Here is a 27,014-nt window from a genome sequence, read left to right as displayed (position 1 = left end):
CCTCCTGGGCTCAACCAGAAAATGGAATTTCATTACATTCAATGCTGTTTTTTTGTATGTTTGTGTTTACTGTATAACAATATATTCTGTACCTTACATGTATACAAACATGAATGTTGTATACATGCATGACTGCATGCATGCACATGCATACATTCACATGCATACATTCACATGCATACATTCACATGCATACATGCTCACACTTCAACTGCAAGCAACACAGCTTGGAAAGCTCCAGGACAATCTCATCATTATCTAGGTGGTAGTGTAGGATAGGTGTACAAACGGTGTTCCAGATACTATACCAAGATTAGTAATAAGTGGGGAGTTATGAATATTGAACAAATAAATAAAATTCTCAGAATTTAGAGCAAGGGCTAGCAGAAGCAGTTTTTTTGGGGGGAGCCCCTTCAGCTTCCTGGGCTGATATGAATGTATTAGACTGTGGCATCAGTCAAAGCGAATGGAGTTCTTAGGCCTACCAGGGACCACGAGCCAGAACCTGGCCCCCTCAGAGATGCATGAGGAGCAGTAGTCTATAGAAACCACTGTGTGGGGTTGGAAACGTTCTATGTCTGCCATCGACCGGATCAGGCACCCAGAAAAGTAGGGGGCCCCAAAACAAACCCGATCTGGTTAAAAAGTTGCTACTGAAAGCCGAGCTATTGGACAGAACTCTCCAAACGAAAAATGAGCAAATGAAAATGACGTCACAACCGTTTCCGCACCACTGTCTGTGCTGATGTGAGACCTGGTGGTCGTGCGACTCTGGCTCCAGACATTTTCCAGTGCTGTGTCCTGACCTGTGGTGGTGTCAGAGCTAGCTTTCCAGGGCCCCCACCAGGGGGGTGGGGGCCCTGGTGGTGGAGTCGGGAGTCGAGGAGTCGTTAGTAAGGGCAGCTTCGGGGGGCCGCCCCTTCTGATTCAGGTGCAGAGGTGGTCGAGCTTGAATAATTACCTGCCGAGGCTTCTGGATCAATCCAGCAGGAGGAGGAGGAGGAGTGATTTCACAAGTACTCGGGCTGCATGGGCCTAGGGTTACCTAACCTTGTTGCCATGTAAATACTGCCCTTGTGGCTTGGGGCTCCCTTCTGCAAGTTGCTTGGGGTCTACCTCCATGGGGTCCTGCTGCTTGGTGATTGCATGCCCTTGGGGTCAGCTGTGGGATTATGCACCACTGTTTGTCTCTGGGGTATATCTTGAGGTTATCTTGAGATGATTTCGGGGCTTTTTAGTCCACGGCCCGGTCCTCGACCAGGCCTCCACCCCCAGGAAGCAGCCCGTGACAGCTGACTAACACCCAGGTACCTATTTTACTGCTAGGTAACAGGGGCATAGGGTGAAAGAAACTCTGCCCATTGTTTCTCGCCGGCGCCCGGGATCAAACCCAGGACCACAGGATCACAAGTCCAGCGTGCTGTCCGCTCGGCCGACCGGCTACCTCCTACTCCCGACCGGGGTAGGAGGTAGTTTCATCACTGGTAGGGGCACAAGGTACTGTGCAGTCTGTTGTCACCATAATACGGCGGCCGGCTCTGTTCCGTCTGGGTCGTTGTGCTCTTGCAGGGTTTTTCTTTTATTTTTGTTTTCCTGCCTGGTGGGGGTCTACCCCTTGGTGTTGATACCTCTTATATATATTTGGTGGTCCTCCACTAGGTCCCTGTGAGTGTACACGTCCCGGGGGGTTCAGCCATTGGTAGTTCTCTTGGTAGTTTGGGGCAGTACTGTACTTTGCCTGGACTTCCCTTGACAGAGCATCTAAGGGCCCATTGAGCCCTGTTGGGGCTCAATGGCTCGATGGACATGTCCCCTGGATCCCAACTCGCTTCATGCGAGTTTGAAGGTTGCTCTGTCCTCTTGTCTCAGGATGACAGTCACCAGTTGTGCCTCTGTCATGCTGCCTGTTGGGTCAGTGACATCTTCGACCCAGAGTGAGTGGTGTTCCTTGTTTGTACTCCAGCTCACCCAATCCACTAATATTGATATTTGATATTCGGGTGCAAGCGGATTCAGCGTTGCATGCGCATTTTAGGCTGCTGCAGTGTGCTAGGTTATAGGGACCCAGACTTGGGGGCGTTAGTCGCCTCGATTTTGGTTTCATCCGCACTCCCTTATCCTTCCCCTGCTGCTGTTCGTCCTGTTCCTTTTCCCCTGCTCCCGGCTCCGAAATGTCTGAGGGTTTCGGAGTCGGGGCAGGGTTTAGTTGGTGGAGAGACACGGGCTGTTTCGAGGGATGCCCCTTCTAGTATGACAATAGAGGCATTCGAGCCTGTTCCTCCTGCCAGTGCTTCTGTGTCTTACCAGTGGCACCCTTTGTTCCAGCTTTTTTGGTAGACTCTCTCTTTTTTGAGGCAGAGGGTTTGGAGGATGGCTCGGCCCCGGGTCCTGGTGTGGAAGTTTTCGAGGCAAGGGAGGGGTTGACTTGGGGGGGTTTGGGCCCCGTTTGACCCCACTTTGGTTTGGTCCCCTCTGAGCGGGGCTTGTTGCAAGGGGGTGGGGTTTTCTTATCCCCTCCCTGTACGAGTTTATGTGGCGTCAGCTCACCCTCCGAGTTCGGTTCCAGGTTACCTTGGGTACTTTGGTCCCTTCCTTCCGGAGGTCTCTGGAAGGAAGACGGAGACTTCTTCTCGGTCTTCCGAAACCAAAAAGGCGGGAGGACAGCCTCGCTCGGACGAGCGGCGCGGCAATAGAGTGTGACGTTTGCTTGTTTCCTTGGGATTGAAGGTTGTTCTACCTCTCTGTTCAGTTTTGTTTTAGTTTCTTACCATGTGGGGTTTTTGTTATGCCTACCTTTCTGGGTGCCTAACCTCGGTCAACGGTAGATAAGGAAAACCCAAACCACTGGGAGGGGGGGGGGGGGTCCAGGGCCAATGCTCCCTGAAACCTCTCTGAAGGAGCCATGGTCTGGCTCATGGTCCCTGGTAGGTCCGAACTCCATAGCTAATGTCCCGGTCTAATATAAACACATTAGCCCGATAAGCTCCAGGAAGCCTCTGGGGCTCACCCAGAAAATGGCATTTCATTACATTCAACGCTGTTTTTTATTGGGGGGGGGGCATGGTTTTTCCTCAGCGTATGGTGTATATGAAGCCTTAGCTTCCTCAACTCCGTGAGGGAACAGAATTCTGGTCTGTCTTCAGTAGGCCAATGTGTAAGTGTGAAACTCGTACATTGTGGGATGAAACTGGGCCTGGGGTTATAGCGTATTAGCTGCAGGGAGCCACTGACGATCCCCTAGAAAGGGGCATTTCCTTAGTCGATGTTCATTTTTTTATAGATATTGTTTGAGGATTTATCTTATAAAGTATGAAGATAAATATTTGTGTAATGTTTAATATTTAAGCAAAATATAGAAATAAATGCCAGTTCATGATTTGTTTTACTTTGTAATTGTTATTTTCTCATTTGAAAATAATACCTGTAGTTCTGTTTATTTTCTTTAATAAATTATAATACTTGTTATTCCTCTTTTCTGTGGGAAGCCCTGCTGGCTCCCTGAAGCTATCCAAACTGATATGTATGTGCTATATTAGTTTGGGTTCATTAGTCACAGGGGGGGATCTTTATGCCTACCAGGGACCTTGAGGCAGAACCTGGCTCCCTCAGAGAGGTGCAGGGAGCAATGGCCCTATTGAGTCTTTTACATTTAAAGTATGTCATAATTGCCATCGACCGGGAAAGGACCCAGAAAGGTAGGTGAATAAACAGACCACTGTCTGGTTAACCTGTACTATCTACATCCTAAAAGATCAAAATAACTCCCCTAGAAAGGAAACCCAACAAGCAACAATTCCTGCAACTGGCACTCCAGCTCTCCCCCCCACCTCTATGGAGCCGGCTCACTGGAGCCGGCAACCCACTACTCCTGTTCTTGAACTGATGTGCTGGTGGTCAGTTCAGTCACCTCAAGCCTTAAGTTCCTGTTCTGGTTTTTGCCCTGTGTGGCTGTTCCAGCTGTGTGTGTGTGGTGTGGTGGCTAGCTGTCTTATTGAACAGGAGCTGCATGCGCCTAGGGCAACCTTCCTTAGGTGCTTCGTGAGTACTGCCCTTGCATGTCAGGGTTATCTTCCCTGGGGGCATTTGGGAATCTCTCCTGTTTGAGGACTTCATCACGTGATGTTGTCTTCGCCCTTGGGGTACATCGGGGGTCTAGGGCTTCCAGTCTTGCCCTGGGTAGGGGAGTGTTATTGTCTGGGTGGGGCGCACTGCAATTGGCGCAGCTAGCTTTACTTCAATGTAGCAACCCATATTTCTCTAAAAAGTTGTTCGTTTCCCCTGCTTCAGGGAAATGATCATCTGTACTGCCTCCGTCATGCTGCCTGTTGATTTGGGGACACCACCGACCCGGAGTCTAACGGGACTTGTTTCCTGCTTGTACTTCACTTTCCTCATTCCTTGTCTGTTGATCTCAGGGATCAGACAGCGGCTGTATTGCATGCTTGATTCTCCTTACTGCAACAAGCCAGGTTGGTTGTCCGGTTGAAGGCCCTGGAGCTGCCTTGCTTGTGTTTCAGGGACCAGGATTTGGGGGCATCGGTCATTTCGACCTTGATTCCTTCCATGTTCCTGCTTCCTTCCCAGGTGGGCGTGGTTCGTCCTGCTCCTCCCCCACCTGCTTTCGGCTTCCAAACATCTGAGGGTTTTGGGGTCGGGGGTGTGGTTATCTCGGGATGAGACTCGGGTGGCTTCGGGGGCCGCCCCTTCTGATTCGGGCGTGCAGGTGGTTGAGCCCGAATTTCCTGCCGAGCTTGGAAGCTTTTCTCTTGGATGTTACTTTTTCTTCACGAGTGGTGAGCATGGAAGTGGGCTCTGCCCGTGGACCTTTGTCTCAGGGCCCAGGGTTAGTCCGCTTGGAGCGCTTGGGTTCCTTTTGTCCCTATTTTGGGCCCTTGTGCCTTCTGGGCAGGGGTTGTTGCTGCAGATGAGGTGGTTTTCGTTCTCTCCTTCCCTGTCTGAATTAATATTATGATATTTTCCAGTGATTTATGCATCCTCGCAGTGTGATTTATGCATTCTCGCATGGGACGCATTTATCTTTTGCTTGGATGTTTTGTCCTGGAGGAAAAATATATTGGTTCGTCATATATTGTACGTTATTTTCTAGTGCTTTTAGTACCCCTGTTCTTCCTTCCTCTCAGATCAGCAGTTCCATTGTTTATATTTTTGGCAAAAATTTTGCTCTTCAGTTTGAGTTGCCACGACTGCTTGCCCCACACTCCGGTTGTGGCACACCATCTCACAGCTGTGGTTTGTTGTTACCTGCTCTTTGCATATGGCAGCTGGGTGGTTGAAAGCTTATCATTCTTTTCCTCCTCTTTGGGTCTTTTTCATTTAGTTAATGTTCATTTTCAGTTAGTTAACCTCTGTGTTGGATCTGGTTTTGAGTTCGGTGCCTCTTACACTGATTGGGTGCATTTCAAAATTCCGGTGTTTTTCTGGCTGGCAGCCTGCCTTGACGACTGGTTGGTGGGGGCTCCCTGCCGGTCTGCTTGTTTGGTAGTCGGGTTCTGGTTCTTTCTCAACTTGCTGAGTTTAGGTTCCTGGTAACTTGTCGGAAGTTCCAGTTCCATTGGGTTCGGGCTTGGCTGGGCCTAGTGTGGGGTTCTCGGACTGCGTCTGTTCTCTCCCTCCTGCGACCTTGCTCCGGTTGCGGTCCTTCAGCTGTTTCTATGGGGGCCTCTATGGCTCCCTGGAGCTTATTGGGCTAATGTACTTTATATTAGACCGGGACATTAGCTATGGAATTCAGACTTACCAGGGACCAGAGCTGGAACCTGGCCCCTTCAGAGAGGTTTCAGGGAGCAATGGCCCTAGAAAACCCCTCTGTGGTTGGAGGTTTTCCTTATTGGCCATCGACTGGGATTAGGCACCCAGAAAGGTAGGCATAACAAAACAAACCCCACATGGTAAGAAACTAAAACAATAAACCAAACAAAGAGGTAGAAACCCCCTACAATCCCCAAAACAAGCAAACAAGCAAACATCACATTTTACTGCCGTGCCGCTCGTCTGCGCAGCCCTCCCCTCCCCGAGAGGGGGAGAGGGGGGGGGCGGACTTCACCGTGCTGGCTGCCTAGCACTCCAGTTCGCAAGCTAATGTCAACCGGGACAGACGCTGCTTCTCTGGCCTCAAATTCCTGGGCGGTGTTTGCCTGTGTGGCGTTCTCTGCTGTCTTGTTATGGTGTGTGGTGGCCAGGAATACCTCATCAGTGCCGGGGGCTGCATGCTCTTAGGGGTTTCCTTCCCTAAGCGCCCTGTGAGTACTGCCCCTGTGTGTCAGGGTTATCTCCCATGAGGCGTTCGAGAACCGCTCCTGTTGGGGTTCTTCCTGCTCGACATTGGCTTCGCCCTTGGGGCCAGCTGGAGCTTGGGGCCCTTGTTTGGCCTTGGGTAGAGAGTGGTTGTGCTGGTTAGGGCATCAAGGTGTTGCGCGACCTGCCACCTACGCAATGACCGGTTCCTGTTGTCACTGGGGACTGTGTACTTTTGCGGGGTTATTCTTTTTTTTTGTTTTTTTTTGTTTTTGTTTGCCTAGTGGGACTATAGTTTCCCTTATACTGTTTTGGTGGCCCTCTGCTAGGGCTCCGTGCTTATACGTGTTGCAGAGGTTTCAGTGTTGTCATCTACCCCTTGTTAGTTTGGGTGTTTAACCGGTTAGCAACACTTTGCCCCGACTTCCCGTAGTTGTTACTCTACGGGCCCTGGAAAACCCTTTCGGGGCTCGGTGGACCCATGGATACGTCTCCAGAGTTCCAGCCTGCCTTGTGCGGGTTTGAAGGTTGCTGTGTGCCCTTGTCTCAGGGTGACAATCACTTGTTTTGCCTCCCATCATGCTGCCTGTTGGGTCAACAACACCTTTGACTCGGAGTCTTGCGAGTCGTGTTCTCTGCTTGTGCTCCAGTTTTATTCTGATGATGTTGCTGTTAGGGTTCAGGCAGCATCCGCATTGTATGTTAGGTTTAGGTTACTGCAACGCGCTAGGTTGGTTTCCCACCCGGATGCCCCGTGACTGCCCCACTTTGGTTTTTAGGTACCCGGACCTGGGTGTGTTAGCCGCTTCGACTTTGGTTCTGTCCGCACTTCCTCCACCTACCCTCCTGTGTCCGGCTTCCAAACGTCTTAGGGTTTCGGTTTCAGCACAAGGTTTAGTTGGTAATGAGATTCGGGCGGCTTTGGGGGCTGCCCCATTCAAGTCGGAGACGGAGGCATTTGAGCCGGTTCCTCCTGCCGAGGCTACTGGGTCCCACGAGCAGGCTCCCTTCTTGTCTGCCTTTCCCGTGGACTCTGCCATTTCTTCAGGGGTAAAAGGTTCGGAGGACAGCTCTGCCCCGGGTCCTGACTTGGGGAATCTCAGGGCTGGGGAGGAATCGACTTGGGGGCCTTGGGCCCCCTTTGACCCTGCTTGGGTGCTTTTGCCTTCCTTACAGGTCTTATTGTTGCAGGGGGAGGGGTTTTCTTACCCCCCTTCCCTGTATGAGTATGATTTGGGTTCAGCTCCTCCCCGTGTTAGGTTCCGGGCCCTTTTGGGTACCTCAGTTCCGTCTTTCCAGAGGTTTTCTACTTCTCGTATCTCCGCGAAGGAGGTCTGGGAGGCTTTTGCTACATACCTCTTGCGAGACCCGGTTTATGCTTCTGTGATGGATGCATCCTCTTTTGAGTTCCTCTTCCTCGTCCTCTTCTTCTTCCTGGTTTTGGGTGCATTTGGAGGTTCTGGAATCTTCCTGGCTGGTAGACTGCCCATTCTTTTCACTGGGGGCGTGGCATGGGTTCTGGTGGACCTGCACACTTAATTGGAGTGAAATGTCTAAAGTTCTGCTGATTTACCTGGGAGGCAAGTTTGAGCACCTTAATGCGTGCTTGTTCGCCCCCGTGCTTTCTCGGGATGCTGGCCTTTTACAGCTTCACTTGCAGGTTCCTACTCTTTTGGCATCATTGGTTGTGGAGGATTTGTGCCCCCGTGGGCATCAGGCTTCGGTCTTAAGTTTCTTTTCCCTTCTCGAGCTGTCTTCTGCGTGGCTTGTGAAGGATGTGGAGGCGCCGGACCATTGTCTGGGGTGCTGACTTCGGCAGCTAGGGCGTCGGCTGCACTGTTGAAGCTCTTTGTGTCTATCCTGAAAGAGGCGGTGTCTCTGTTTTTTGCTTCTCGCCTCGTGTGCCGTCAGGCTGTGCTCGCCCTCTCTTTGGAATCCGCTTGGGCCCTGGCTCTTGCGTTTTTGTCTCCATTTTGTCTGTTGCTGTTTGCAGAGGCTGCGGTCTCGCAGTTTCTGCAAGCAACTTCGTCTAGTTGTCGTCCTATGTTGGACTTGTTGATTCTCCGGGGCGGTCGTTCTTGACCACCTCGGAGGGGTCGTGCCAGGGTTTAGGGTTCCGCTGGTCAAATTTGGCCATTCGTGCCAGTTACCGAGCCGATGTTGCCTTCAGTGCCGGCGGCGTCTGGTCGGCGCGGCGATCGCCCAGTTCGGCGCTTGGTTTCTCGTAAGGGGTGTTGACCCTTTCGCAGGTCTGAAGGCTCTCTCTGTTTGCCCGCGCTTGGTCCCACAATTTGTGGGCCTTTTCGGTCGTGTCATCCAGCCTGCGGTGGCGTTGGGTGGCTCGTATTCCTTTTGGGGGTTCGGGGCTAGCAGGGCAAGCTGCTTCTCCTACACTTCGACAAGTCAATTTGGAGTGGGTGGGCCTGGGTGTGGTCGAAATGACCCCGTCCCTCAGCTGGGTTTCCCGCCTGTTTCTAGTGCCGAAACGGGACTGTGCGGATCTGAGGTTCATTCTGGACTTGTTCCGTCTGAACCCCTTTGAGGTTCCGTTTGACTTCGGCGTCTGTTTTGGTTCCTTCGGGAACGCCCCTTCTGCCTCTCTCGTGATTGTTTGGTTTTGTCCTCCGGGGGCCTTGTGTTGGTTCCTGTGTCGCTGGCTTCCTCTAAGGGGTGTTCGGGGTTCGGTGCCTTGCCGCCTTCCCGAGCCTTCGCTCGGTGTTCACGGACGTGTCGTCTCTTGGCTGGGGCTTTGTGACCAGTGCTCACCAGGCCGGCCAGGGGCTGTCCTTATGTCAGGCTCACAGCACGGTTCAGGAGTTCGCCGCAGTCTGGGTTGCGCTTTGGAGGGTTTGGGTTGCTTGGGGTTCGACCATCTGGCTCCATTCGGACTGTTCTCCAGTGGTTCATTGCCTGAACCGCGGAGGGTCTCTTCGGTCCTTACCTCTTTGGGGTTGGTCCCTTCGAGTGGTTCATCTGCTGGATTCTCGGGGTTTGGCTCTTCGTGTGGTTCATATCTGGGGAGTGTCCAACGTCCTGGCGGACGGCCTGTCTTCCTTCATGTCCCTGTCCATGGAATGGACAGGGGAATGGTTGACGACAACTCGTTTCGTTGGATCTGCCAGACATACGGACTCTCGAACGTGGACCTCTTTGCGTCGGTGTGGTTTCAGCGTCTCCCAGTCTGTGACGCTCTTCCCTGACTGCGAGACGTTCACCGTGGATGCCTTTCGGCTGGACTGGTTGAGGTGGGGGTTACCTGTACCTCTTTTTCCCAGTCCAGCTGTTGCTTCGGGTTCTGGCTTGGTTGGAGACCTTCCCAGGGAGAGTAGTCCTTGTGGCCCCTTGGTGGCCGGCCTAGCCTTAATTTCCGGCGCTGTTTGCTCGGTGTCCAAACCCGGGGCATTTCCCCCGGCTCCGCCTTTTTCAGCAAGTTGGACCGGTCCGGTATGAGGTTGGTTCGACCTTCTCCTCTGCTCTTCGCGTCTGGTCTTTTTGATATGGGTGTATCACCATTTCTGTGGTGATCAGGTTGCTTTGTTGATGGTGTCCCACCTGAGAGCTTCGTCTCGGCAACAGTATGAAATTTCCTGGCTTTCTTTTCACCATTTTCTTGCTCTTTGTAAGTTGTCTTCTCTTTCGGATCGGGTTGTCTTGTCCTTTCTTGGATTTTTCAGGACCGTCATCTGATGTCTAATACTGTCGTCTCGTATCGTGCAGCACAGGCGGAGCCGCTCCAGCTTGAGTTCGGGGTGGACATCACATCCGCCCCATTCCGCATCCTTTCTCATGCTATGTTTCACCTCCAGCCTGCTAATGCGCAGCCTGAGCCGTCCTGGTTCTTAGACAGGGTGCTCTCTTATCTTTCCTCTCCTTGGTTTGTGGTGGCCCCTTTTGTCCAAGATTGTTTTTCCAAGGCCCTGTTTTTGTTGGCATTGGCCTCTGGGGGTCGGGTATGGGAGCTTCATGCTCTCCTCCGGCGCAGGGGTTTTTGCTCTTTTGGTCCTGGTGGTAGGTTTGTACATTTGCAGTCTTCTCCATCTTTTCTGGTGAAGGACGAGACAGCTGCTTTCCGGGGGGATCCTTGGGTTATTGATGCTTGGTTGGTTCGGCCAGGGTGCATCGTGTGTTGTGTCCAGTTGCGGCTCTTCGCCGTTACCAGCGCGCCTCAGCTGGGGTAGCTGGGGATGCGCTTTGGGTTGATCCGGTTTCCCTCGTTCCCTGTTCCAGGGCTCGGGTCTCCCAGGTTGTCCACAGGATTATTAAGTCTAGCCAGCCTGTAGTCTATCCTCGTGGCCATGACATTTGGAAGTTTGCAGCATCGGCTGCCGTGTGGTAACATGTCTTGGGCTCATATTCGGGCGTGTGGATTTTGGAGATTGAACAGGGTCCTGGTCGCATTATTTGGGGAACGTGCCTGCTCCTGGGCGTTCTTGTGTTGCTTTGGGTCGCAGGTTGCAGCCAGTTGTCTCGACTTCGCGTTGAGGAGTTTGTGGCGGCTGCCTCCCAGGTAAGTCCCTATTTACTTTCTCTTTGAATATGTAGCTCCAGGGAGCTGTAGGGGCTCCCCTCAGAAAACCAGCGTTGAATGTAATGAAACGCCATTTTCTGGGCGAGCCCTGGAGGCTCCCTGGCAACCCTCCCAAGCACCGGTCAGCGTTTTTTTTGCATTGGTTGAAGCTTGGCTTTCGAACTGGAGTGCTAGGTAGCCGGTGCAGTGAGGTCCGGGGCCCCACCCCTCCCCCTTTCGGGGAGGGGTGGGCTGCGCGGATGAGCGGTGCGGCAGTAAAGTGTGATGTTTGCTTGTTTCCTTGTTTCCTTGGGATTGTAGGGAGTTTCTACCTCTGTTCGGTTTTTTGTTTGTCTCTTACCTTTTCGGGTTTGTATTGTTATGCCTACCTTTCTGGGTGCCTAACCCTGATCAATGGCAGATAAGGCAAACCTCCAACCACAGGTAGGTTTTCCTGGGCCATTGCTCCATGAAACCTCTCTGAAGGGGCCAGGTTCTGGCTCTGGTCCCTGGTAGGTCTGAACTCCATGGCTAATGTCTCAGTCTAATATAAAGTACATTAGCCCGATAAGCTCCAGGGAGCCTCCGGTGCTCACCTAGAAAATGGCGTTTCATTACATTCAACGCTGGTTTTTTGAGGGGGATTCGAGCCCCTTGGCAGTTGCTTGAGCAGCTGTGCGGGAGCTTGAACTTTGCCCTGCTGGTTTATCTGCTGGGCAGTGTTTGGCTTCAGAGGCTGTTCTGGTATCTTCAGAGCAGCCTCTTTCGCCGTTCTTGCAATAGCTGGGTTCGTTCCCTGGTGTCCTTGTGTTGGTTGCTGCGTCTCCGACTTCCTTTTCGGGTTTAGGGGGTTCGGTGCCATGGTGCCGCCGCCTTCCCCTCGCTCGATGTATTCATGGATGCCTCGTGTCGCGGTTTTGTGACCATTGTTCACCAGGCCATCCAGGGGCGTTGGGTGCCGTCCTTCTTTCGAGCTCACAGCATGGTGTGGGTATTTGTGGCTGTGTGGGAGGAATTGTGGCGAATCCGGCTTGCTCAGTGATCCAGCTCCATTCGGACAGCTTCCCGTGGTTCCTTGTTTTAATCGGGGAGGGGGGGGATGTTTCTTCGGTCCGTGGCTTTGGGCTGGTCACTTTAAAATGTCTCTGCTGCTAAGTTCTCGGGGTTTAGCTTTCCGTGCCATTTACATTCCGGGTGTGTTCATCATCCTGGCAGATGGGCTGTCATGCTTCATTGCCTCCTTCCTTTGGCTTTGTCGGATGTACGGGCACCTGGAGGTGGACCTCTTCACGTTGTTATGGATTCGGCATCTCCCTGTCTCGTGATCAGGTGGCTTCTTTGATGGTGTCCCACCTACTGTCTTCTTCTCAGCAACAGTATGAAGTTTCTTGGCGGTTTTTCCATCATTTTCTTTCTTTTCATCCGTTTTTGGACCAGGTTGTTTCTTCTCTTCTCTTGGTGTTTTCTGGCTCGGGATCTCTTGCCTTTACTGTCACTTCGTATTGCGCGCCGTTGGTGAAGCTGCTGCTGCTTGCGTTCGAGGTGGATGTTACTTCCACTCAATTCCACTTGCTTTCTTGTGCGTTTTCTTGACTCTGGCCTGCTCATGCACTACCTGAGCCTTCTTGGTCTTTGGACCACATTCTTTGTTTTCTTCTCGCTTTGTTGTGGCTCCTTTGGTTCGGGATTGCTTTTGGAAGGCTTTGTTTTTGTTGACCTTCGCCTCTGGGAGTTGGGTTGGGGAGCTTCATGCTCTCCTCTGATGCCGGGGGTTCTGTTCATTTGGACCAGGTGGTAGTTTTGTTCGTTTGCTGCCTTCTCGTCCTTTTCTGGTGTAGAATGAGATAACTGGCTTCTGGGGGGGTCAGTTGATTGTGGATGCTTGGTTGGTTAGGCTAGGGGTGCATCACGTGTTGTGTCCGGTGGTGACTTTACACCGCTACCTGTGGGCCACTGGTTCTGTGATGGTGGACACTGTCTGGGTGGATCCGGTTTTGTTGGTTCCCTGTTCCGTGGTCTTGTGTCTCAGGTTTTCCACTGTGTCATGAAGTCATGCCAGCCTGCGGTCTGCCCTCATGCCCATGGTGATATGATGATCTTAGGTCTACATTCAGGCACAGGGGTTTTGGAGGTTGAACAGAGTTCTGGCCACCAGATGTCTCGTGAATGTTCCGGTTATTTCCCGGCCGTGTGTGGTCTTGGGGTGCCTGTCGGGCTGTCTGTCTCTTCCTCGTCTTGAGACCTGAGGTGCTGCTGCCTCCCGGATAAGCCTCTCCTTTACTTATCTCTGGGTAGTTAGCTTTTGGGAGCCAACGGGGCTCCCCACAGAAAATCAGCATTAAATGTAATGAAATGCCATTTTCTGGGTTAGCTCCGGAGGCTCCCTGACACTTCCTCCCTCCGGTTGGAGGTTTTTTATCGTTCAGGAATTGGAATGGTGGGCTGCCGGCTCCCCCTCCTTCACATTGCACAAGTTAACCAGACAGTGGTCTGTTTTAATTCACCTACCTTTCTGGGTTCTTCCTGGTCGTTGGCAATTATGACATACTTTAAATATAAACTGATCATTGGTCATTGCTTCCTGTACCGCTCTGAGGGGGGCCAGGTTCTGACTCGGGGTCCCTGGTAGGCATAAGAACTCCTGTGACTGATGACCCCAAACTAATATAGCACATATCAGCTCGGATAGCTTCAAGGGACCCTCCTGGGCTCCCCAGAAAATGGCGTTTCATTACATTCAATCACTGGTTTCTTGTTAAATTGTCCATAATAATTAAGGAAATTGCTGCGGGAGCTGATGGAAAGGGGGATGGAGTGTATGAGAAAGATATTGCCATTCATGGAGATGTTCTGCTTCACAAGTTCAAAAAGAGAATTTCTCGTAGTCCACAGCAGGTACTCAGGTATGTGATCAGTAACAATATTATACAGTATTCTCCTCATTTGTCCCAGTATGAAGGTTTCCTGTATATATGAATATCCAAGTATTGTAATAATGGCTTGCTATCTCAGTTTGGATCAGACTCTTGCTCAAATTATTCATAAGAAAAGTGTCCGTTTATCAGAATCTTTTCATAAGGTGTGGTTATCATTGTGTGTTGATTACCTAGTGCAATACAGTCATTGTTAAATGAAGATCTACGTCTTGCGTCCTTTGAATACAAATATTGTCTATATGGTTTCAATAGCTTAATGGGGCTGCTTATCAATCATGGGAAACTACAAAATAATTTGAAGTCAGATGAACTTTAGCTCTTTTTTTCCCATTGACATGTGATAATGACCAATCTTAACTGCTTAACCTAACGATTTTCACGGTTTATATTCTGGTGTTCTTTTTACTTATAATTCGTATGAAAATAATTTTTTTTTGTCCTGCCTTCCATAATATAATGCTGATAAATACCAGGAGGACTGCTAACCACTGGCCAGGCCTAAATAAGGCTAGGCATTTAGTTTTTGGTGTAGTGTTAATCCTTTTGAATACAGATCTACCATTTCATAAGATAAAACAAATACAAAAAAGTTATTTCTGGGAAGATTCTTGTGGTGGCTGTTTAGTGCTTACTGCGCGGTTCAATCCACACCAGGCCCTTTGGGCCATGTAAGCCTAATGGGGACCAGAGGCCAAAACCCCCTTGTAAAGAGGTGCAAGGAACTGGGAATCATAGATCACCAAGAACAGAGAAAAGGTCATTCATTCCACCTGTGCACCACCAGGGGACTGTGTACCTTCCTCCTTCATCCATCAAACTTGACAACATGGTTATATTGCCTGGCGCTTGCATCTATGACATTTAGTGTCATGCTCTTCTTCCTGCTCCAGTGGGGATGGTTTTTCAGATAAGTGTTGGCCATCCTGGTCTTTTCTGTGGGGAGCCCCATCAGCTCCCTGAAGCTATCCAGCTGATACAGTGCTATAAAAGAACTCTGTGACTGATGACACTCGAGTAGTACCTGCTTGCTTGATACCTGCTTGATGGGGTTCTGAGAGTTCTTCTACTCCCCGTGACTTGTGAAAGTTTGGTCCACCAGGCTCTTGCTTGGAGCGGCCCGCAAGCCCACATACCCACCACAGCCCGGATGGTCCGTCCCTCCTTGAGGAAAACCATTTACAGTAGTTTTCTTCTGAAGATGTCCAAGGTAAGATGTATAGTATGGCACTTGATCAGTATGATAGTTTCAGGGAGCCTCCAGGGCTCACCCAGACACAAGCATTTCATTACATTTAATTCTGTTTTATGGGGGAGCCCTGTCGGCTCCCTGGAACCATCCAGGCTGAATGAATATATATAACTTTCTGGCATGAGTCAATGTGCTTGGAGTTCTTGCCTACCGGGTTACCACGAGCCAGAACCTGGCCCCCTCAGAGAGGCACGAGGAGCAATGGCCCATAGAAACCCCCCCTATGGTTGGGAACATTCTATGTTCTATAGTCTACGTGGTGTAGTGGTAAGACACTTGCCTGGCGTTCCGCGAGCGCTTTGTCATGGGTTCATATCCTGGCTGGGGAGGATTTACTGGGCGCAAGTCCTTCTTGAGGTTATCTTGAGATGATTTCGGGGCTTTAGTGTCCCCGCTGCCCGGTCCTCGACAAGGCCTCCACCCCCCAGGAAGCAGCCCGTGACAGCTGACTAACACCCAGGTACCTATTTTACTGCTAGGTAACAGGGGCATAGGGTGAAAGAAACTCTGCCCATTGTTTCTCGCCGGCACCTGGGATTGAACCCAGGACCACAGGATCACAAGTCCAGTGTGCTGTCCGCTCGGCCGACCGGCTCCCTTGCTCGGCTGACCGGCTCCCTTAACTGTAGCCTCTGTTTAACTCAACAGTATAATGTGTACTTGATTGTAAAAACAATTCTTTGCGGCGGGGATTGTATTCCAGGGACCTGCCCGAAACGCTGTGTACACTAGTGGCTGTACAAGAATGTAACAACTCTTGTATATATCTCAAAAAAAAAAAAAAAAAAAAAAGTCTGCCATCGACCGGGACAGGCACCCAGAAAGGTGAACGCCCCAAAACAAACCCCCTAATCTGGTGAAACTATTGCTACCGAAAGCTGAACGAGTGGACAGAACTCTCCAAACAAAAATTAGCAAACGATCATGACGTCGTCATGTTGCCGCGCCGCTGTCTGCACAACCCTCCCCTCTCCAGGAGGGGGAAAGGGGGAGCCCCAGACCCTCGTGCCGGCGACCCAACCTTTAGTTCTTAGGCTGAATATCAAAAAATGTGAAAAAATGACGCCAATCGGGGGAGGGAGGGATGCCGGGAAGCCTCCGGGACTCACCCAGAAAATGGCGCTTCGTTACATTCATTGCGGGTTTTCTTGGGGAGCCCCGTCAGCTCCCCAGAGCTAACTACCCAAAAATAAGGAAAAACAGGGACTTACCCGGGAGGCGATCCGTCCTCACTCCTCAATGCGAAGTAGAGACAACTGGCTGTAACCGCCAACCCAAGGCCACACAGGCTCTACCAGGCCCAGGGACATTCACCAGGTAGCGAGCTGTCAGGAACCTGTTCGGCCTCCAAAAGCCCTGGGCCCGAATGTCAACCCAAGACCTGTTGCCAAAGACAACAGCCAAAACAGCAAATTTGCGAACGTCATGGCCACGGGATAGACTGCAGGCCGGCTAGACTTAATAACCCTGTGGGCGACCTGAGAGACCTGAGCTCAGGAACAGGGAAGAAGGGGAAACCGGGTCAACCCAAAGTGCATCCCTGGCCACCGAAGCCGTGGCACGCAAATAACAAAGGAGAGCCGCAACCGGACACAACACATGATGCACCCCTAGGCCTGACCAACCAAGCATCAACGACCCAAGGGCCCCCTCCGGAATGCAGCCATCTCATTCTTTGCCAGAAAAGGAGATGGCTGCAACCACACAAAACGACCACCAGGACCAAGAGAGCAGAAACCCCTGCGCCGGAGGAGAGCATGAAGCTTCCCGACCTGACCCCAAAAGGCCAATGCCAGCAGGAAAAGTGCCTTGGAAAAACAATCCTGAACGGAAGGGGCCACAACAAACCGAGGAGAAGAGAGAAACGAGAGCACCTGGTCCAAAGACCAGGACGGCTCAGGAGGAGCATAAGCTGGCTAGAGATGAAACAACGCACCAGACAGCTTGCGGAATGCGAAAGAAGCAACAACACTGGAAGCAAGCTGTAGTGGCTCCGCCAGCGCTGCACAATATGAGGCGACAGTATTCGGCATAAGATGACGAGCCTGGAACAACCAAGAAAGAAAGAACAAAAGAACCCTATCAGAGACCGAAGAACACCTATGCAGTGATAGGAAAAATGGAAAGACCACCAGGAAACTTCATACTGTCACCGAGACGAAGCATGCAGGTAGGAGACCAACAACGAAGCCACCTGCGCACCATACAAGTGATGAAAGACTCGAGTAAAAAAAAAAAAAAAAAAACAGATGCGAAGACTCGAAAAGAAGACCGAACCAGCCTGGTACCGGGCTGGACCGATCTGCTGAAAGAAGCGGAGCCGCGGGAAGTCCCTCGAGTTCGGACACCAAGCAAGCAAGCAGTGCCTGAAACCAAGGCTGGGCCAGCCACCAAGGAGGCAGAAAGACAAATCTTCCCTGGTAAATCTCCAAGCGAGCCATGACCTGGAGCAACAGCTGAACCGGGGGGAAGAGGTATAGGTAACCACACCTCGCCCAGTCCGGCTGAAAGGTGTCGACCCTGATGACCTTGCAGTCGGGGAAGGGCGCTATGTATACCAGGAGACGCCCCGACCACACCGATGCGAGGAGATCCACTTCCAGAGGCCCGAACGTCCAGCCGAGCCAACTGAACGAGCTGGCGTCGACTGTCCATTCCGTGGACAGGGAAATGAACCGGGACAGGCTGTCCGCCAAGACATTGGGCACCCCCTGAACGTGAACCGCCAGGAGAGCCAAACCCTGAGAACTCAGCAGACGAGTCACCCAAAGCGACTAGCCCCAAAGAGCCAAAGACTGCATCGAACCCAATCGATTCAGGCAATGAACCACGGGGAAACAGTCTGAATAGAGCCTGATCGTCGATCCGCGAATGACCCGAACCCTCCAGAGCAACATCCACACTGCCGCGAACTCCCACACTGTGCTGTGAGCCAGACGGAGGGACAGACCCCACCGCCCCTGGCCGGCCTGGTGAGCACTGGTCACAAAGCCCAAGTTAAGAGACAACGCGTCCGTGAACACATCTAGCGAGTGCTCAGGTAGGCGCCAAGGCACTGAACCCCGAAAAACCCAAAGAGGAAGCCGCGTGACCCTGGAGCAGACGCAGGCGGGAACGTCGGTGAAGCAGAGCCGCCGGAGGATACAAGGAAGCGGTACGAGCGTCCTACCGAAAGCCTAGCCAAGACCGAACCTGAGATGGAACCAGATAGGATTTCCAAGAACCTGAACCCGGTAAGCTGGGAAAAAAACAAAATCCCTGGCGAGAAGACACGCGGATTAGCTGGGAGCCCAAACCAGCCAAGTCGTCAAGGTAGGCCAGAACCTGAACACCTAACAGACGCAACCGGGCCATCACGACTCGAGTAAGGCGAGTGAACATGCGAGGTGCCAGTTTCAACCCGAATGGAAGGCAATGAAAGCGGTAAGCTTGATGCCCCACAACAAAACCGAGCCAGTCCCTAAACTGAAGGCTGTGCATGCCCTGAATCTGGCACCACTGGCCTACCATGACGGAAGAAACCCTGAGCCCTGGCACGACCTTTACGGGAAGGCCCTTCACGAGCCCCCGGAGCACCAATAAGTCCGACATAAGCCGGCAACTAACCAAAATCGCCTGCAGATACTGCACCACTGCAGTCTCTGCAAAAAACAATGGACAAAAAGGCGAAGACAACCTAAGAGCCAGGGCCCACGCGGATTCCAAGGAAGAAACAAGCTCCGCCTACTGATAGGCAAGGCGAGAAGCATAAAACCTTGAAACCGCATCCCGCAGGAGTGGCGCGAACAGCTTAAACAAGGCAGACGATGCCTGCACTGCTGAGGGCAGCGAACACAACCCAGCGATGGCCCCAAGCGCCCCCACATCCAACTCAAGCCAATCCGAGGACAGATCGAGGAGGGAAAAGAAACGCAGGGCCAGAGCAAGCAGGCCAAAATTATGCAAATCCTCCGCAACCAAGGCAGCCGAAAGGGAGGAAACCTGCACATGAAGCTGCATCAAACCCACATCCCGCAGAAGGGCAGGGGCGAACAAACACGCCTTAAGGTGCTCGAATTCGTGCCCCAGGAAAACCTGCAATGCAGTCTGAGCTTCCCTCCGCTCAAGAGTGCAGGACCGACAGAACGTGTGCCAAGCCTCCAGCAAAAAGAGCAGGCACTCTGCCAACAAGGATGACTCCGGAACTTCATAACCAACCCAGTACGGACAAGATGAACCGTACACAAAGGAGTGCGGATCCATCACGAAAGCATAATCCGGGTCGTGCAGAAAGGATGGGACCGAGGAACCCATAGGATCACAGAACCTAACCCGGGGAGGAGTAGACACCAAATCCAAATCGTATGAGGAGGGATCGAAAGAGAACCCTCGCCCTGTAACACTAAGCTCCGCTCTGAGGGCAGAAAAATCCAGGCGGAGTCCAATGGGTCCCAAGGCCCCCAAGTCAACCCCTTCCCTGCCCCTAGGAGTCCTACCCTGAGGACCCGGGGCCGAGCCGTCCTATAAAGGAAAAGCAGGAGCAGCTGAAAAAGCTGGAACAAAGGGGGCCCACTGGTCAGACTCAGAAGCTCCGTCAGGAGGACTAAGCTCGATTGACACCGCCGCAACCCCAGAAGGTTATTCCCCCAAGACCGCCCGAGTCTCAACACCAACTAGAACCTGATCCAACTCCGAAACCCTCAGACGCTTCGGAGCCTGAAGCAAGTGGGTGGGGAACAGGATGAACAGAAGGGGAAGAACTGGGAGGGGTGGATGGAACCAGAGCCGAAGCGACTCCCACTCCCAGGTCCGGGTCCCTATAACCAAAACGGGGCAATCTCGGGGCATCTGGGGCCGCAACCAACCTAGCGCATTGCAGCAACCTAAACCTAGCATACAACGCCGCAGCTGCCTGCACCCGCATATCATGATCAGTGGCTTGGGTGAACTGAAGTACAACAGAAAACAAATGTCGCACAACTCCAAGTCAAATAAATCACCGACCCAACAGGCAGGATGGCGGAGGCACAACCGGTGATTGTTACACTGAGACAAGGGAACAGAGCAACCTTCAAATTCGCACGTAGCGAGAGGGGTCCCCAAGGGTCACATCCATCGGACCATGGAGCCCCTGCAGGGTTTTCCAAGGCGCCTTATTAACACACTAAGGGAAGCCCAGGCAGGGTACTGCGAAACGGCACCCAAAACTACCAAACAATCTGCTAAAAGCTGAACTCTCGGGACGTGTCCACTCACGGGGGCCAAGCGGGGGACTCCACCAACCACAGAACAGAAGATATATATACACACACCCCCAACAGCTAAGGGAAGCCATGAAGGCAGATCCTCCTCCCCCCCCCCCCCCCCCCCACCAGGCAGAACAAAAACAAAAACAAAAGAATAACCCCGCAAGAGGACAACGTACCCAGGCGGAACAGAGCCGGCCGCTATAATTGGTGAAAACTAGCTATGCAGCACCCTGCGTCCTTACCAGTGACGAAAACTACCCCCTACCCAGAGACACACGGGGGCAAGAAAACCCCAGCAGACCCCAAGGGCGGCCAAGTACCGAGCAGTAAAAGGCACAGCAAAAGTCCCAAGGTGACTTGTGGAAGGTGGCCCCATGCTACAAGGGCAGCACTTACTGGGCACCTAGGGAAGGGAGCCCCCTAGGCGCATGTAACCCGAGTACCATGGAATATTTTCTAGGCTCACACCACCTGGAGAGAGAGTCCACGTCACTAGACACAGAACCGAGACAAAATTTCTGGAGCCAGAGGCACAGACCATCCCAGAATCATGTCAGTCAAGAACTGAAGGTTGGGTTACCGGTGCGAGAGTCTGGGGCTCCCCCTTTTCCCCTTTCCTGGGAGGGGGGTGGGGTTGCGCAGACATGGACAGGTGCTCTGTCCATGTCTGCGCATGGACAGTTCAGTTCCCTGCTTTTGGACTTCACCCCAGTGTTCTGTTTTGGTACTGGGTTCTTTCACATTTTCCTTCTTTTGTATCTCACTGCAGGCTTCTGTGTTGCAATGTCTGCATGTGGTTGTGGACTTCCGGTCAACTGCTCCTGACCTACTGGTTCCTTTTCTTGGGACAGGAGTAGCTAGGATTCCGGTCCTGGCTATGCCTTTTGTTTGTTTCTTTTCCGGAACGTACGTTTTTGTTTTCCTGCGGTACACGTCCTGCATAGGTCTCCTTATGTATATCTTGGAGACGCGTATGTCGTTCTTCCCTGCTGGAGCTGGTTGCGCTGCTCTTTTGGGTTGTGGGGTCGCTGTTTTTCGCTTTGTGTCTCTCGCTTTAGTTCGTGTCGCTCGTTTTCCTCTGCCTGGGCCCTGGCTCTTCAGTGTTTGACCTTGTTGGTCCTTCAGGGGTCCTGGGTGTGGGGGGGGGGGTTCCTCCCGGTTGGGGCATGTCTGCTCTCCCAGGTTGATTCCTTTTCAGCTCGCTGGGCTTGGGTTCCTGGTTCCCTGGCGGCCGTTCTTTCTGGTTTTTGGCAACCTTGGTTGGGGCGCTGCTTTACTCGTTTGCCGATCTTCAGGGTCTTCCCGTGGCTCCGCATTTTTTTACGGATTGGTCCGGCTCTGTACGAGGCTGGTTCATTCTTCCCCTCGAATCTTCACGTCTCAGGTTTTTGTCAAAAGTTTCTCGCCGCTTGTGTGGGCACTGGTGGCTTTGTTGTTGGTCTCCCAGCTGCGTACTTCATCTCGGCGACAGTGTGTAGCTTTCCTGGCTGTCCTTCCGGTTTTTCTATCACTGCGAAGGGTTCTTCGGTCTCTGATAGGGTTGTCTTGTCTTTCCCTTCGGGGTTCTTCCGGGACCGTCGTCTGGTGCTGTGTACTGTCCCCTCGTCTTGGGTGGCGCTGGTGGAGCCGCTCCAGCTTGTGTTTGGTGTTGCTATTACTTCTGCTCTGTTCCGCTTGCTGTCTTGGGTGTTGCTCACCTCCAGCCTGCTCTTGTGCTTCCGGTGCCGTCCTGGTCGTTGGCCCAGGTGGTCTATTTTCTTTCTTCTCGGTTTGTTATGATCCCTTCGGTTCTGGTGTGTTTTTTTGTTTTTCGGGTCTCCTCCTCCTGTTGGCGTTGACCTCTAAGGGTCGGGTTGGGGAGTTTCCAGCTCTCCTCCGGCACCCGTGTTTTTTTCTGCCTCATTTGGTCCTCGTGGTAGGTTGTTCGTTTGATGCAGTCTCCTTCTTTTCGGGTGATGTTTGGGTCTGCTGCTTTCCAGAGGGGTCCTTGGGTTGCTGCTTGGTTGTTGCAGAACCACAAATGAAGCACCCCTGGTCTGCTTCATTTGTTGTTCACTTGCGACTCTGCGCTGTTCTCTGCACATCTTGGCCTCTGGGGCCATAGATGCACTTTGGTTTGCCCAGGTTTCCTTTCTTCCCTCCTTCCTTTTTTGGGGTTCGGGTCTCCCAGGTCGTCTGCAGGGTCCTTTAGTTTCGCCTGTGGTCTTGTTTTCACGTTAGGGCACGTGGCATCCGCCTCTCGGATCCTTTTCTCATTTCCTTATCTGTGGTGAGGTAGCTCCGGGGAGCCAACCGGGCTCCTCCCAGAAAACTAGCCTAGAATGTAATTAAATGACATTTTCTGGGTGAGTCCCGGAGGCTCCCCAGCTTCCCTCCAGTCGGCTGTGTTTTTCACGTATTTTGACATCCAGCCTAAGAATTGCCGGTTGGATCACCAGCGTGGAGGGTCTGGGGCTTCCTCTTCCCCCTCCCGGGGAGGGGTGGGTTGTGCAGACGGTGGCACGGCGACGTGATGATGTCATGCCAATTTGATAATTTTGTTTGGGAAGTTCTGTCCACTCGTTCGGTTTTCGGTACCAATATTCTCACCAGAATATTGCTTTGTTTTGGGGTGCCTACCTTTCTGGGTGCCTATCCCGGTCGATGCCAGACATTGAATACTCCCAACCACAAGGGGATTTCTATAGGCCATTGCTCCTCATGCCTCTCTGAGGGGGCCAGGTTCTGGCTCGTGGTTCCCCGTAGGCAAGAACTCCAAGCACTTTGACTGTTGCCATAAAGTTATACATATCCATTCAGCCTGGATATCTCCAGGAAGCCTCTGGGACTCACCCAGAAAATGGTGTTTCATTACATTCAACGCTGGCTTTTTTATTCTATACAATGCAGATATGCAGTACAGATCTTAGGCCCCTCATCCCCCCAGAGAGTCCCTGATGACCCTCCCCTCTCTCCCGACACCCCCTGCTTTGAAACCATCCTCCCATACCCTGCACCTCGAGCCACTGCTATATGGGATTAATATGATATGGCCCGATGCCTGTCTGCATTATCTGGCAAAATCTCCAGTTATTCCAATTGCTATTTAGATATGGCGAAGTTTTGCCAGAAAAATATCTGGCCACACAAATCACTGGATAACAAAAATATTCAGGGGCCAGATTCACGAAGCAGTTATGCAAGCATTTACGAACCTGTACATCTTTTCTCAATCTTTGGCAGCTTTGTTTACAATTATTAAACAGTTAATGAGCTCCGAAGCACCAGGAGGCTGTTTATAACAATAACAACAATTGATTGGGAAGTTTTCATGCTTGTAAACTGTTTAATAAATGTAACCAAAGCCAGCAAAGATTGAGGAAAGATGTAAACATTCGTAAGTACTTGCGTAAAAGCTTCGTGAATCTGGCTCGAGATCAGTGGGCTTCAGATAAGCGAGTTCAAACAGTATATTTAAAAGTAAGGCTCTCATGACTACTGGAATATACCATTGAGCTCGTATGGGCAACAATGACATAGAAACATTGATGCAAAACAGAGATTGTCTTTTGATGAGGACTGCATTGCACCAAAACAGATGTTCATCATATGATGATGAAGGATATTGAGGGTTACTTACCTAGTTAAAGTATTTGTTCTATTTTTAATCATATCACTTGAAGGGCATTGCTGTTTGATGTAAATTGCTCAGTTTAGAGACTGTTGTGAGCCAATTAGTGATCCTTTTGTGCTATTAAAAACTGATGATATCCATTAAACTGTTTAACTGGCTTAACAAGATTGTTACTTGCTTAGCTATAAGATTTTTGGGATTCAGTTTCCCAGCCCATTATGTGCCTCTGTAATATTCACAACCGCTGCCCATAGGATGGGTATAAGGTGCATAATAAACAAACAGAATCAAAATCAATCTATTAACCCTCGTGTTGCTCGGGGCTAATTAGCATTTGTCACCCCAACCCATTCTCGCACTTGCTTATAGTCAATATTGGCTTATTAATATGTGCATGTGTGACATACTAATTTATTGTGAATATTTTAGTTTACTTTGAAAAGCTGAATAGAAAACAGCGACCTAACCTAACCTTCTTAGTATGTTAAGATAAGTATCTTATTGCTTCTTAATTACAATTAGTATTTAACCTATACATATAATGACATTACAGTTTTATAAAAATAATAAAACAAAACCAAAATATTTAAATAAATTGTAAAGTAACTCAGGATATTTTCAAATATTGTATAAAATCTCTATTGTTTAATAAAACTGATGAAGAAATACCTAATAATAAAACTGGTATTTAGCAAACCTGAAGGAAGAGTTTGTACCTTAAAAACAAAATATAACTTGGCATATACCACATATGTACTTATTAATCAGCCAAATAGTGACTATAAGCAATAAGTCATATATGTACTGTCTTGTGCGAGAGCGGGTTGCAACCCCACAGGCGCATACCAAAAAAAAAAAATGATTTTTTCTTCTAAACCTGTTAATTTGTGTTCTCTGATCATGGGAAAAATAATTAAAAAATCGTAAGTGGCATATATTGCCCGCTATAGGGAGGGGAAGTCTGGCAAAAAACAGGCGCTGACTCAGCGTGCGTCCCAGACGGTCTGTTGCTCCCAGCTGTCAGGCAAGAGTGGCCACAAAGAGATAATTGCCTAATTATTTGAATATGTCTGATTGATTTTTCATAGTTTTTTTGCTGTGATATTATTCAATAGTGTGTAGTGTGATATACAGTACAACCTCGATTCAACGTACTATATGGGACCAACCCCAGTTCGTTGGAGCGTTGGATTCGTTGCAAGAGGTGACCTTCAGGAGGCGTTTGTGTCAGTGTCTTTTTTTTTTTTTTCTTGTACACCATAAAAATGCATTATCATATTACATACTGTACCTATATATTACTTCTCTACTAAAAAATACTGTAATTCATAATATTTACTTTATTGTTGGAGTTATGTCCATCTTGACGTTTTGTGAAGTTGTGATTGCTCTACAGTAAATACGTGCTGTAATGCATTATGCCGTTAGCACTGTGTTGATTAAAAGTAGTTCTGTTGTATGTTGAGTACTACAATACAGTTTATGAAAACTATTGTACACTAAAATTACTGCAACTTTAATTTTAACACTGTGTACACACTTAAATTTAACACTTGTTCTAACTGTTCACGCCGCACACGATGTTTTTAGATGTTTGCATCAGCTTTGCTGGTGCTCGCTGCTGCTGTGGGTTCAGCTGCTTCTGAGCTGGTGCTGGCTGCTGTTGTACCAGTGCTGGGTGCAACTGTGCTCGTGCTGGGTACGGCTGTTCTTGTACTGGGTACGGATGTTCTCGTGCTGGGTATGGCTGTTCTCGTGCTGGGTACGGCTGTTCTCGTGCTGGGTTCGGCTGTTCTCGTGCTTGGTACGGCTGTTCTCGTGCTTGGTACGGCTGTTCTCGTGCTTGGTACGGCTGTTCTTGTGTTGGGTACGGCTGTTCTCGTGCTGGGTACGGCTGTTCTCGTGCTTAGTACGGCTGTTCTTGTGTTGGGTACAGCTGTTCTCGTGCTGGGTACGGCTGTGCTCGGGCTGGTTGATTTTCTGCTACTAGTTCTTGCAAAATATTGCTTCATTTTTGGCATTAATAAGGCACTATTAGTAAGCCCTGAGACATTTTGCTTTATAACCAAAGAGCTGTAGTAAAAAACTGGTCAGTTCCACAATTATTCTTCCACAGGTGGATAAATACTGTACGTCAATCGCAGACAAAGCTAAGGGTGCATACTGCACGAATGCAGACTAAGTCTATGCGTACACCCTTCAGTAGGCTGGTGTTTACGCCAGATCCAGTAACATAAACCTCTCTTAAATATTCGATTTACATCAAATTATATATTTTTGGGTTATATATTTAGTTTAGCAACATTATTACGTTAATAAGAGCTATAAAAAATACTTATTTTGGAACTGATTTATTAATTTTATTATTTCGAAGCCGTAGGTCACTGAACTGTGGCGATGAAATCGAACAAATCACACCTGGTGTTGTGTTCGATTTCCAGTAACATAAATTTCTCTCAAATATTCGATTTACATCAAATTATATATTTTTAGGTTACATGTTTAGTTTAGCAACATTATTACGGTAATAAGAGCTATAAAAAATACTTATTTTGGAACTGATTTATTAATTTTATTATTTCGAAGCCGTAGATCACTGAACTGTTGCGACGAAATCGAACAAAACAAGCATGGTGTTGTATGGACAGGGATTAGACATGTCCACTCGTGCTGGAGTTGTGCCGCCAATAACGTGAATAATTTCTCAAATAGCAGATATCTATCATATTACAGTATATTTTTGGTTTTATTTAGTTTAGTTTAATTAGAATAATAAAGTTATTAAAACACCAGTTTTAGAAATGATTTAATGTGAAACGTTCAAAGTCATGGGTCACTGAACTATGACAACACAGACGAAAGTGAGTGAAACCTCACTGTACAGTGAGGTTTACTGTACAGTATTCCCTAATCTGTTCACCCTCACTCGTCTTGTTTCATTGCAGAAAATGTATATCAGAAGATTTCAACACATTAGCTAGCTATTCACGCTTCAGCCTTTAAATTAATTTACAAAGATGCGTGTGCCACAATTTGGTGAACGAAAATCATTGAAACTCCGTCGTTCACTTGTGTGGACCACTCTGGCTGGTGTTTGGTTCATATGGTTCACTTGTTGTGTGCTCCACTTGTGTGATCCAACTTGTCATATGAAGGAATTATTAATTGTAATCTGTGATGGTATGGTAAAGTTTTCCACCACTCTATGAACTCTGTCCCAACATCG

The 27,014-nt window shown here is 50.0% G+C and overlaps 1 protein-coding gene across 2 annotated transcripts in view; it reads left to right on the top strand.

The window, feature by feature from the left end:
* The window catches only part of trus (programmed cell death 2 like trus), a 136,008-nt gene that overhangs the window by 105,793 nt on the left and 3,201 nt on the right, over nucleotides 1–27,014 (top strand). For both annotated transcript variants that reach the window (XM_045737748.2, XM_045737749.2), the window contains one exon: nucleotides 13,541–13,665. In XM_045737748.2, the coding sequence (XP_045593704.1) occupies nucleotides 13,541–13,665 (125 nt within the window). The remainder of the gene's footprint in view (nucleotides 1–13,540; nucleotides 13,666–27,014) is intronic.

The sequence above is a fragment of the Procambarus clarkii genome, chromosome 20 (assembly GCF_040958095.1).
Source record: "Procambarus clarkii isolate CNS0578487 chromosome 20, FALCON_Pclarkii_2.0, whole genome shotgun sequence".
NCBI classification, from domain to species: Eukaryota; Metazoa; Arthropoda; class Malacostraca; order Decapoda; family Cambaridae; genus Procambarus; species Procambarus clarkii.
This window is presented reverse-complemented; position numbering and strand designations above follow the sequence as displayed.